Source organism: Danio rerio, chromosome 13, assembly GCF_049306965.1.
Source record: "Danio rerio strain Tuebingen ecotype United States chromosome 13, GRCz12tu, whole genome shotgun sequence".
Lineage (NCBI taxonomy): Eukaryota > Metazoa > Chordata > Actinopteri > Cypriniformes > Danionidae > Danio > Danio rerio.
The window spans coordinates 35,001-47,500 of record NC_133188.1 but is presented as its reverse complement, the minus strand read 5'-3'; the positions used below and the strand labels follow the sequence as shown (position 1 = coordinate 47,500).

The window sequence follows — 12,500 nt, the reverse complement described above, 5'->3', positions numbered from 1 at the left end:
CTCTACAGCAGGGGTCACCAGTCTCGGTCCTGGAGGGCCGGTGTCTCTGCAGGGTTCAGCTCCAACTTGCCTCAACACACCTGCCTGGATGTTTCAAGCATGCCAAGTAAGACCTTGATTAGCTTGTTCAGGTGTGTTTGATTAGGGTTGGAGCTAAAATCTGTTGGACACCGGCCCTCCAGGAACAAGTTTGGTGACCACTGCTCTACAGTCTTCACCTCCAGATAATGACCCATCTAAAGATGACCAACACTGACGGCCAGCTGTGCTTTCATCTGTTGATTTCAGAATAAACAACACAACACTGCTTAATCACAGGCCAGACACTGAACACATCTTACACATGAACTTCAGGGACTAAAATGGAGGAGCGCTGTGAGGGTCATGTGACACTGCACGATGCGGGCTTTTATTATGAAGTGTTAGGGTCATGTGACACGGCATGATGCGGGCTTTTATTATGAAGTGTTAGGGTCATGTGACACGGCATGATGCGGGCTTTTATTATGAAGTGTTAGGGTCATGTGACACGGCATGATGCGGGCTTTTATTATGAAGTGTTAGGGTCATGTGACACGACATGATGCGGGCTTTTATTATGAAGTGTTAGGGTCATGTGACACGACATGATGCGGGCTTTTATTATGAAGTGTTAGGGTCATGTGACACGACATGATGCGGGCTTTTATTATGAAGTGTTAGGGTCATGTGACACGGCATGATGCGGGCTGTGTTGTGGTGGTCATGTGATCGGCGTGTGATTAGCCGGAGATCAGCGACGGTAGTTTTCTTCTGTAATCTGACAGTGTGTGTGTGTGTGTGTTCTGCTGTAGTCTGAGTGTGTGTGTGTTCTGCTGTAGTCTGAATGTGTGTGTGAGCTTCTGAATCGTCTTGTTATCCAGCAGGACTCGAGGCTCTGCGGCTTCATGAAGCCTCGCTCTAAAATAACCTCTTAGCTTTAGCATAAGCCGCGGATGTCAGCTGATTTCTGACGGGCAGCGATGATCAAACAGCGGCTCTGGATATAAACTCATCACCTTCATCATCCTCTTCATCATCTTCATATAAAGCTTGACGGGCAGCAGCTGCGGAGGCGAACATGACGGACCTGCAGAGCAAATACAGCAAACTGGCGCAGGAGTACTCGAAGGTCAGCTGCCCTCACCATCATCATCATCATCACCATCAGATTTATTATGAATATCACCATCACCATCAGATTTATGATCAAGTAATTTGTCTGTATGTGTTGTGTTTGTGTTGTGTTTGTGTGTGTGTGTGTGTGTGTGTGTGTATTGTGTGTGTGTGTGTGTGTGCGCTCCAGCTCAGAGCTCAGAATCAGGTGTTGAAGAAGGCGGTGGTGGATGAACAGAGCAGCTGCAACTCACTGAAGGTACCAGAAGATCAGCAGTAACACACATGAGGGTGTGTGAGAGGGTGCTCACGTGTGTGTGTGTGTGTGCAGGATGAGCTGAAGCAGAAGGAGCAGAGCTTGCGGCGGGTGGAGCAGGAGATGGACAGCCTGAGCTTCAGGAACCAGCAGCTGATGAAGAGGGTGGAGCTGCTGCAGGAGGAGCTGCTGCTGTCAGAGAGCAAGAGCAAGAAGAGCAGAGTAAACACACACACACACACACACACACACACACTGGTGTTCCTTGTTTTGTGTATTTTAATAAGCACTGCTCCAGCTTTGGCTCCTGCAGCACATTTCAGGAACAGCATTGACTCGGGTGTTTCAGGGTGATTCTGTCTCATTCCTCCTGCAAACAGCTCTTAATCTGGCCAGCAGTGCAGGGTCTTCCACACACTCTCTATTGGAGACAGGTCAGGACTGCAGGCAGGTATTGTGCTGCTTGTCGAAGGTTTAGCGCAGTAGTGCTGAGCCCATGTGCTGATCTGCTTATAGATGAATGAGGACTCTTGATGCAGCGTCCCTGAGGGGTCGGAGGTCACGGTTGTTCAGCTCAGGCTTGCGCTCTTGTCCTTTACGCACTGAAACTCCTCCAGACTCCTTCAGTCTTTAATGCTGTTCTGCACTGCTGAAGGTGAAATCTCCACATGTCTTCCTCGCTCTCTCTGATGCGCAGTGTTCACACACTTCACTCATTTCCTCTCCTATCTGTGCTCAAACTGGAGATCCTCGACCCATCTCTGCTCCTAAAGCACTAGAGCTTTCCTGATGAGCAGATCACCATCACCATCACCATCACATCATTATTCAGCAGATCACCTGATCACGGCCCTGCACTGCTGCTGTCTCTGGTTCTGGAGTGTGTTGAGCTCTGAATGGGGAGAGGATGGAGATTCACACATCAGCTGAAGATGAGCAGCTCGACAGCAGATATTGTGTTCATACTGTCTGATCAAACACACATCAGAGCACGTCAGGAGATCACTGCTGTCTGTTTAGTAGTGTTGTCCATGCTGATCCAGCTTTGCTGATTTTGGGTTGTGTGTGTATATACTGATGAAGATCCTCCTCACACATGCAGTACTCACAGTATGTGTGTGTGTGTGTGTGTGTGTGTGTGTGTGTGTGTGCGCACGCAGAGTAAAGGAGACTCTCCATCGCAGGTCAGTCTGCAGGCCCAGAGTGTGTTTGATGAAGATCTGCATAAGAAAATCCAGGAGAACGAAAGGCTTCACATACAGGTGTGTGTGTGTGTGTGTGTGTGTGTGTGTGTGTGTGTGTGTGTGTGTGTGTGTGTGTGTGTGTGTGTGTGTGTGTGTGTTAGCAGTTTCTATGGTTAAAGCTCTGCTCTGGTGCAGGTGTTCTTCAGTAAACAGGTTACATGTTCTGCACACTGAGGAGAGGCTGTATCCTGCAGGCTCCGGGTTCAGTCCCCTGTCTGCACGTGTACAGGATATCTCAGCAGCAGTGTGTTAAAGCACAGACAGTGAACGCTTCTCCTGTGTGTGTGTGTGTGTGTGTGTGTGTGTGTGTGTGTGTGTGCAGTGGTTGGAGGCGCAGGAGCAGCACCAGCAGCAGGAGGCGCAGCTGAGCTCCAGACTGCAGCAGCTGCAGGAGGAGGCGCAGGAGCACCAGGCCCAGCTGGAGGAGCTGAGCTGCAGACACGCACACACCATACACACACTGCAGGAGGACAAGGCCACGCTGGAGGTCAGGGCGCACCATGGCGTATTCCTGCCAGCTGTGTGTGTATGTGTGTGTGTGATGATGATGACATTAATGTGTGTGTGTGTTTGTGTGTGTGTGTGTGTGTGTGTGATGATGATGACATTAATGTGTGTGTGTGTGTGTGTACTGATGCTGCCAGGTGAAGCTGCAGACTCTGGAGAGAGAAGCCAGGGACTGCCGGGTCAGAACAGAGGAGTGGTGAATATAATCAATACTCTGATCACATGTAATCGAGAGACTGTGTGTGTGTGTGTGTGTGTGTTTGTGTGTGCGTGTGTGTTTGAGACCCTTCAGATGAAAGGCCAAACGTGTAAAGAATAAACCCTCTTTACTGTGGTGCAACACAGTCATGTGATCTACTACCAGTTACATCTGTGTGTGTGTGTATGTGTATGTGTGTGTGTGTCAGTCAGCAGCAGTTGAGGAAGTATCAGTCTGAAGTGAGCAGTCAGCTAAAGCACAGCAGCAGTGTGATCCAGGAGAAAGTGCCCTTCAACGACACTCGTGAGCACACGCACGCACGCGCACACACACACACACACACAACAGACTGTGTAACGGACTCTGCTCTGTTCCTCAGAGTTGAGCGACTACAACAGTCTGAATGTTCCTGCACACAACAGGAGACACCAGGTGAGTGTGTGAGAGCGTGCATGTGCGCGCGCGAGTGTGTGTGCGTGAGTGAGTGTGCCATCTGATTGGCTGGATTTCTGTCATACTGTAACACATTGTAAGAGTGTTTATGTTGAGCAGCCAATCACAGCGTTCTTTACACAAATAGGCTGCGTCTGAAACCGCACACTTTCACACTACGCAGTGCGCTAAAATCAGTGTGTGAGCCGAGGAGTGTGTCTGAATTCACAGAATTGGAGAATCAGTATGCGAGAAATGACCGGATGACTCACTAGTTCTCACTAGAATGTGCATCCCATAATGCCCCACGAGAGAATTCATGAATGGGAGTGAAGCGACGCAACTGACGCAGGTAGGTCACATGACCATGACAAAACGGCGGATGAAGTACGTCCAAATTCCATTCAGACCGCTCACATTCACACTGTAGAGAGGGCACATTTCTAACGGCCGAGCAGGCGGTTTCAGACGCAGTCATAGAGGTGTGTGTGTGTGTGTGTGTGTGTGTGTGTGTGTGTGTGTGTGTGTGTGTGTGTGTGTGTGGGTGTGTATGTATTGTATTCATGACTGACTGCAGATCAGCTCTAACTGCTAACTCCTCCTCCTCTGTCTCCTTGCCTACTCCTGCTCCTCCTCTTCCTCCTCTCCTCCTCTCCTCCTCCTCCTCTCCTCCTCCTCTCCTCTTCTCCTCAGTTGCGAGCGCGTGAGGTTGCGGCTCAGGCGCTGGTCTTCCTCCAGAATCTGGTCTCTGCTCTGCTGAACTTTCACTCCTACAGTGAGCAGCGAGTGCAGATCTACCCGCGCGACTCCTCCATCGAGACCATCTCCGCGGTCAACCAGAAGGTGTGTGTGTGTGCGTGCGTGTGTGTGTGCGTGCGTGTTTGTGTGTGTCTGCGTGCGTGCGTGTGTGTGTGTGTGTCTGCGTGTGTGCGTGTCTGCGTCTGCGTGTGTGCGTGTGCGTGTGTGCGTGTGCGTGTGCGTGTGCGTGTGTGTGTGTGTGTGTGTGTGTGTGCGCGCTAAAACAACATCAGGCGTCAGCATTAAAGAGGAATCAGATGTGTGTGTATTTACTGTCTGCTTCAGGCTTGTGTGTGTGTGTGTGTGTGTGTGTGTGTGTTTCTCCAGTTCTCCCAGTATCTGCATGAGAACGCCTCGTACCTGCGGCAGCTGGAGGAGGATTTACTGCAGCTCCATCAGAGCATCACAGAGGACGCCATCACTGCTCTGGTGAAAGACACACACACACACACACACACACTCACACACACTCACACACACACACACACACACACACACACACACACACACACAGACTCACTCACTCACTCACACACACACACACACACACACACACACTCACTCACTCACTCATCTTCATCATCTTCAACACACACTCTTGTTCACCGGCTCCTCTGTGTTCCACATCTGCAGGAGACGCTGGAGAAACTGCAGGACTTCTCCTCATCCTTCTCAGCGTACAGCAGCTTCCTGCAGAAGATCCTGCCCTACCAGCTCAAAAGGTGTGTGTGTGTGTGTGTGTGTGTGTGTGTGTGTGTGTGTGTGTGATCAGCAGTGGTGGCGGAGATTGTTCCTCACTCTGGGGAATGTTCACCCTCATTCAGCAGCTCAGCTGAGAATGGACATCATCATCATCATCATCATCATCATCATCATCATCATCATCATCATCACAGCTTCTGCTCAGGTCCATCGCTCCTGCAGTGCAGCTCCTGTGACAGATCACGTCTGAGCAGACATGAGGAATGGGCCGATCCGTGACTCAGAACCGCAGTGTGATCTGAACTGTGAGAATAGTGATCTGTTACACCACTAATCTGTGTGTGTGTCTGTGTGTGTGTGTGTGTGTGTGTGTGTGTGTGTGTGTGTGTGTGTGTGTGTGCAGTCTGGAAGAGGAGTGCGAGTCTCCTCTCTGCACGTCGGCGCTGATCTCCAAGAACCGGCAGCTGCAGACGGACATGCAGAAGCTGACGGCGGCGTTCCACAAGCTCAGGGCTTACGTAGCTCTGTTAGCCCTGCCCAGTGAGTATCTGTGTGTGTGTGTGTGTGTGTGTGTGTGTGTGTGTGTGTGTGTGTGTGTGTGTGTGTGTGTGTGTGTGTGTGTGTGTGTGTGTGTGTGACGGTGGTGTGTTCTGTGCAGGTGTTGGGTCAGGGGTGGTGTGTCAGAGCAGCGCTAACTCCGTCTTCACCCAGATTAGCGTGTGTTTACACGGCCTGCACGACTGCAGCTCAGGTGAGAAGCAGAGTCACAGCATGAGTGTGAGTGCCTGAAGATCATGTGTGCTAATGCAGTGTGTGTGTGTGTGTGTGTGTGTGTGCGCGCGCTCAGAGCTGTGGAAGCACTACAGTCAGAAGGCGTCTCTGGAGCAGGATCTTCCCGCCGCCACACAGAAGTTTTGCACCACCAACGAGTGTCTGCTGTCGTCTCTGGCGTCGCTCACCAGCAGCAGCGGAAAGGTCTCTACACACGCGCACACACACACACACACACACACACACACACACACACACACACACACACACACACACACACACACACACACACTGATGGTGGTGGTGATGGGTTAGTGCAGTGTGTGTTGTTCTCCTCAGATGGCCACCTTCTTCAGCAACAGTCTGGACTTCCTGACCTCGTGTGCGGGCTACAGTCCATCAGGAGCGCTGCTGAAGCCGCTGCAGGCCGACAGCGTGATGCAGAGCAAGAGGAGAGCGGCGGCGTACATCAGCAGCGTCAGGCAGGTCAGTCACACGCGCACACACACACACACACACACACACACACTCGGACTGAACAGCAGCAGGCGGCGTCTCCTCTCTGTAAGTCGGCTCTGTCAGCGGTGTGTGTCGGTTGTGGAGTTCTCCAGCTCCACACACTGCAGGAGAGCCAGCCACCCTAACCTGACGCTCCGCAATATAGACGAGTGTGTTCTACAGCGACATGAAGAGCGCAGCAGTGTGTTCCCTCAGACAGAGCTCAGCCAACACACACACACACACACTCACACACACACACATACTGAGGAGATGCGCTAGTGAGTGGAGTGTGTGTTCTGCAAACGTGCAGCACATCATCATCATCATCATCATCACACTCATGACCTGGACTCTGCAGCTGCTCCTTCATTGAGTGTGTGTGGTGTGTGTGTGTGTGTGTGTGTGTATGTGTGTTTTCAGGCCAGAGCTGAATCAGTGCCGTACGGAGAAGCTTTAGCGAACCGACACATCCTGACCAGCTCCACCGAGAGCAGAGAGGGGCTCATGCAGCAGGTGTGTGTGTGTGTGTGTGTGTGTGTGTGTGTGTGTGTGTGTGTGTGTCTGTTTGTCTATATTTCTGTGTGTATCTGATATGTGTGTGTGCGCAGGTCCTCCAGAGTCAGCAGAAGATCTCTCGGCTGGAGCAGGAGAAGGAGCACTGGCTGCTGGAGGCTCAGCTGGCTCAGGTGCGTCTGCAGAAGGAGAGCGCGCGCATCGCTCAGCTGGAGGCGCAGGTGTGTGTGAGCGCGCCCCAATCACAGCTGTGTGCGAGCGCTGCGGAGTCACCGGTGTGTGTGAGCGCTGCGGAGTCACAGGTGTGTGTGAGCGCTGCGGAAACACCAAGCGAGCCCGCGCTGGCCGACGCTCCGGAGCCGCTGCAGGACACCAGCGTGGTGAGTGTGAGAGAACACAGCGGCGATGAGGATGATGAAGATAGTAATGATGAAGATAATAAATACGGTAATGAGAGTACTAATAGAGCAGTGATGATGAGGAACGTTATGTTATAATGAAAACTCCACAGAGCAGCAGCACATGACAGTAAATAAACGCTCACCCGCGCTGCTGACCGTGATGGTGAGGGCTGTGTTGTCGTCTTTCAGGTTGTATCTCAGCTTTAATGTGCTTGTAAATTAAAACACCGCAGCTGCTCGCCATCACGACAGCAATAAGGTCCATGGACGGCCGATCGCTTTCACTCTAACATGGTGGAATCCTCAGCGGCTGCTGTTCACTGCTGCTCTGGAGCGCTCTGTTCAGGCTTCCTGCTCATTCTAAGCTCTGCCTCAGCACTCTGCACTGAAATAGCAGCATCACGAGTTACTGGAGCATCTCGAGTCATTCTTCCATCTCTCTCTCTCTCTCTCTGTGTGTGTGTGTGTGTGTGTGTGTGTGTGTGTGTGTCTATCAGGTGGGTGTTTTAAGCATCAGGTCCTGCAGTGAGAGTGTACGTATTTATGACCCTGCATGTCCACACACACACACACACACACACTTCAGCTTTATCTGTTCGACACTGTAATGATGTGTGTGTGTATGTTTGTGTGTGCGTGCGTGCGTTTGTGTGTGTGTGTGTGTGTGTGTGTGTGTGTGTGTGTGAAGTCTGCAGATCAGGACTCTCGAGAACAGCTGATCAAAACACACTACATGAGCCGCGTCTCTGAGCTGACGACACAACTGCAGATTTGTGACAGTAAAGCCGTACACTTCCACGCTGAGGTCAGTGTCTCACACACAAACACACACAAACACACACACACACACTGATGAACTTGTTAACATCCTGACGGTTATATCCTGCTCATCAGATCATGCTACCAACACTTATACATGTAAATATACACACACACACACACACACACACACACACACACACACACACACACACACACACACATACAGAACAGTTCTGTCTGGTTCTTGATCTGATTGGCTGATAGCTGTGCAATAACAGCACTCGTCCAGCCTCCTCACCCTTGTGTCCGCCCGCACAGACTGACAGCAGATCAGTAAACTCGCCACAGTCTGAGCAATACAGCAGCTGCTGGACCTCATGGAGCGCTGGAGCAGCTGCTGCAGTCAGAGTGGAGCTGTTCATATAGCAGCAGCTGATTTATAAGCACAGAACATGCTAATGTTGGAGATTCAGCGTGTGTGTGTGTGTGTGTGTGTGTGTGTGCGTGCGTGTGTGTGTGTGTGTGTGTGTGTGTGTCCATCAGCCTGTCATACTGAGCAGAGCAAAGAGGGCTGATGGCAACAGAGAGCGCATGAGAAGCTCTTAGAGGAGAATAACAGCGACACTACAGCAGATCACACCACGATTAAACTGCTGAGAGACACTCTGTGGATGGAGAAACACTCCGTCTCTCTCTCTCTCTCTCTCTCCTGCACGCTGCAGTGCTGTGTTTATAGCACAGTGCGTGTGTGTCAGGAGTGTGTGTGTTCTGTACTCTTTGTAGAACTCTGAATTGCTTAATGGCTGGTCATCTCCGTCTCCTGTTTTCTCTACTGCAGACGAGTTCAGTGTGTGTGTGTGTGTGTGTGTGTGTGTGTGTGTGTGTGTGAGTGTGTGTGTGAGTGTGTGTGTGAGTGGTTGATCCACTGATCAGGGAAGTTGATTGATCTGCTTTTATTATGTCTCAGTGCCGCGCCGTTGCCAAGCGCCTTGCCATGGCGGAGAGATCCCGTGACACGCTGGGGGAGGAGCTAAAGCTGGCCAATCAGAACATTACACGCCTGCAGGTCAGCTCTTTTTGTGTGTGCGTGCGCGCATGTGTGTGTGTGTGTGTGTGTGTGTGTGTGTGTGTGTGTGGTGACGTGCTCTTCTTCTGTGATGTTCAGGATGAGCTCAGCACCACCAAGCGCAGCTACGAGGATCAGCTGAGTATGATGAGTGATCACCTGTGCAGCATGAACGAGACCCTGAGCCAGCAGCGGGAGACCATTGACACGCTCAAGCTCAGCGCCAAGGTCAGACACACTACTGAGGGCACTTACAGACACCTGTGTTCATCAGACACACTACTGAGGGCACTTACAGACACACTACTGAGGGCACTTACAGACACCTGTGTTCATCAGACACACTACTGAGGGCACTTACAGACACACTACTGAGGGCACTTACAGACACCTGTGTTCATCGCCGTCTTGGTGTGTGTCTTCATGCCTTTACTACACACACACACACACACACACACACACACACACACACACACACACACACTGTGCTTAAGTGTGCGTCTGCTCAGCTGGATTGAGACGTGTGTGGAGTGTGTAGTGTGTGTGTGTGTGTGTGTGTAGTGTGTGTGCTCCAGCGCTCCCTCAAGCCAGCATCTGTTTACATCAGTGTTTGTGGCCCTGCATGATCTGCAGACGCATCGGCTTCATCAGCGCTGTGCTCAACTGTCCAACCCCATACAGCTGTGCTGTAACGCTGCTCTCCTGCTGCTCTCTTACAGGGAAACGCCAAGAAGAACAAGAGCCGATAGTGGACCACGGAGACACGCCTGCCTGCTCACACTACCCACAATCCCTCACACCAGACAGGAAGCAGCTGTGTGTGTGTGTGTGTGTGTGTGTGTGTGTGTGTGTGTGTTGTCTTGTTGATGTGGAGTCACCATTAGCTGTGCAGTAGAGTCTGATGTCAGTAATTAGCCGATCACTCTGATTGATGACTGATGAAGAGCAGCATGAGTGTATTGATCATCTGTGGTCATTGTGTGTGTGTGTGTGTGTGTGTGTGTGTGTGTGTGTGTGTGTGTGTGTGTGTGTGTGTGTGTGGGTCAGGAGCTCTCTCTGTCCTGCACTCCACCATCATCAACTCAATAAAGGATGATTAAAGTCAAAGAAAGCGCTGTGCTCTCCGTGTTTTCCGTTTCCGTGTTCATTTCCCCCGCTATAATGGCTGTCAGGGCGCTGAACCTCCTCCGTCCTCCACATTCCTCGACGCTACTATGACGAAGGATGAGTTCATGAATATTAATTTAGTCTGACGTCATGACCCACCAATGGCGTGTGTTTATCTATGAATATGAACGAGCAGCTGAGGTTTATCTCTTGAATATTAATTATAACATGTGACGTTGACCGGAAGCAGCCCAATGGTTTGCACGCGCCTCATGAATATTGAAATCCGTCCTCCGCCATAGTATCCGCGTCCCGTCGGGATGTTTTGGCTGATTCGCCTCCGCTCCAGTTATTTCTGCCATTTTGTGAAAATACCGTCAGCTGTGGATGAACCGTCTGCAAACAGGAGGTGACACACACACTTACACACACACACACACACTTACACACACTTTACACGTTAACTCTGCAGTTGTTCGGCGATGTTTTGTGTTTCTGCAAACTAAATAAACACGCGCGGAGTTCACCAGCGGCTGCAGAAAGTTGAGCAGAGCTGATGATGAAGAGGAGACCAGATGAAGAGGAGACAATAATGTCAGTTTCAGACTCCAGCAGCTCTGCTCTGCTCTCAACAGCTCAGCAGCAGAGTGAACTCTGACTAAACCACTTTATCCATCAACTTCTTCATCCTGCAGCTCCCCGATGAGTTTCAGATAGTTCAGTCTGAGGAGGATGAAGGTTTACTCATGATGAAGAGTTTATTCAGATGATGAGTGTTTGTTTATTCTCATAATGATGATGATGATGAAGAGTTCTCATGATGAAGTATATTCTGATGATGATGATGATGATGATGATGATGAAGAGTTCTCATGATGAAGTATATTCTGATGATGATGATGATGATGATGATGAAGAGTTCTCATGATGAAGTTTATTCTGATGATGAGTGTTTGTTTATTGTGATGATGATGATGATGATGATGATGAAGTTTATTATGTTGCAGCTCTTCACTGGAGATGAGCTGGAGATGATCAGATGATGCCCAGATCTGCAGCTGATCTTCAGGGTGAGACTCTTCACTCTCGCGGTGCTGTTTCAGTCGGGAACAGCAGGTTCTGAGTCCAGCATGATGATGGAGAGATGGACACACACAAGAGTAAAAGCACTGTAGTCCAGCAGCTCTGATCCAGGCATGATCACAGTCATCTGTGTGTGCAGGAGCCCGGGCCTGTTATAATCAGAGAGTGTTCTTACTATACGTCCTGTGGAGGGTTAGGGCACATTCACATTTATTCAGTGTGTAAAAACAATCATGGAGCATCTTAAAATCATTTCAGAATGAGCAAAACACAAATACAAAACCCAAAACTGCTTCATTATTTACATCACATCACCTATTTAAACAAAACGAGGACTTTAAGAAGAGTTATTAAAGAATCACAGTCCTCAAATAAACAAAATGTGCTAATGATTATTTTAAATAACAAAAATTGATTAAAATCAGGGAAGAGCTTGCAGTGTTGTGCTCAAACTGAACACTGTGTGTGTGTGTGTGTGTGTGTGTGTGTGTGTGTGTGTGTGTGTGAGTGTGTGTGAGTGTGTGTGAGAGAGAGAGATTAACTCATGTCTGTCCGTCTGTGTCTCCGCAGAGGACTGTGCTCAGAGCAGTAAAGCCATGTGCTCCACTAATCATCCAGCGCACTGGGTGACTTTTGAGGATGAGGGCCCCGTCCCCCCGCAGTGCTCTGTCCCTCGGCCCCGGGGCCTAAAGTTGCTCCTGCCGACGGCCCAATGCTGGAGCTCTAATGGCAGCTCACAGGTGCCCACAAACACTCCGTTGGGGGCAGCTCCTCCAGGCACTTCCTCAGGCCAGGGGCCACCTGACGCCTCTGTGTCCCCCACAGCAGCTGACGTTGAGTTGGGGCTCTTCTGGGGAGACGGGGGGCAGAGACGGGACTCCTGGAGCTCCTCCTCAGACTCAGACTCTGGACTCAGCCCTCCTCGTTTCTTCATTCGCTCCAAAGACGGAGCCGAGCCGCCGCAGGACCCGCTGCAGTACTCCTACTCCTATATCTGCCACAAACTGGAGCAGCTGAGGGCCGA

General features: G+C 50.6%; 2 protein-coding genes across 11 annotated transcripts in view; both read left to right on the top strand.

The window, feature by feature from the left end:
* The first annotated feature begins 735 nt into the window (after positions 1–735).
* Positions 736–10,397, top strand: ppp1r21 (protein phosphatase 1, regulatory subunit 21). 9 transcript variants are annotated; one of them, XM_073919522.1, is made up of 23 exons: positions 736–781; positions 906–1,150; positions 1,325–1,393; positions 1,466–1,612; positions 2,551–2,652; positions 2,957–3,121; positions 3,279–3,337; positions 3,549–3,643; positions 3,720–3,772; positions 4,466–4,615; positions 4,898–4,999; positions 5,204–5,292; positions 5,676–5,812; positions 5,931–6,023; positions 6,120–6,247; positions 6,383–6,529; positions 6,965–7,057; positions 7,153–7,437; positions 7,956–7,991; positions 8,147–8,263; positions 9,188–9,286; positions 9,386–9,514; positions 10,006–10,397. In XM_073919522.1, the coding sequence occupies exons 2-23, from the start codon at positions 1,100–1,102 to the stop codon at positions 10,033–10,035; spliced, it is 2,376 nt and encodes a 791-aa protein (XP_073775623.1). In that variant the 5' UTR covers positions 736–781; positions 906–1,099; the 3' UTR covers positions 10,036–10,397. The 9 variants fall into 9 exon arrangements, 8 of the variants coding, with proteins under 8 accessions (XP_073775623.1, XP_073775624.1, XP_073775626.1 ...); XM_073919523.1 differs by having other exon boundaries at positions 903–1,150; XR_012388541.1 differs by having other exon boundaries at positions 736–1,150; positions 8,147–8,376; positions 9,135–9,286.
* A 294-nt stretch (positions 10,398–10,691) lies between these two features.
* Positions 10,692–12,500, top strand: part of ston1 (stonin 1) — a 3,923-nt gene continuing 2,114 nt past the window's right edge. Inside the window, exons 1-3 of one of the 2 annotated variants that reach the window (XM_068224881.1) lie at positions 10,692–10,802; positions 11,401–11,668; positions 12,047–12,500. The exon at positions 12,047–12,500 is cut by the window's right edge and continues 1,151 nt beyond it. In XM_068224881.1, coding sequence (XP_068080982.1) covers positions 12,073–12,500 — 428 coding nt within the window. In that variant the 5' untranslated portion in view covers positions 10,692–10,802; positions 11,401–11,668; positions 12,047–12,072. The remainder of the gene's footprint in view (positions 10,803–11,400; positions 11,669–12,046) is intronic. The other variant, NM_001327971.1, reaches the window with a different exon arrangement.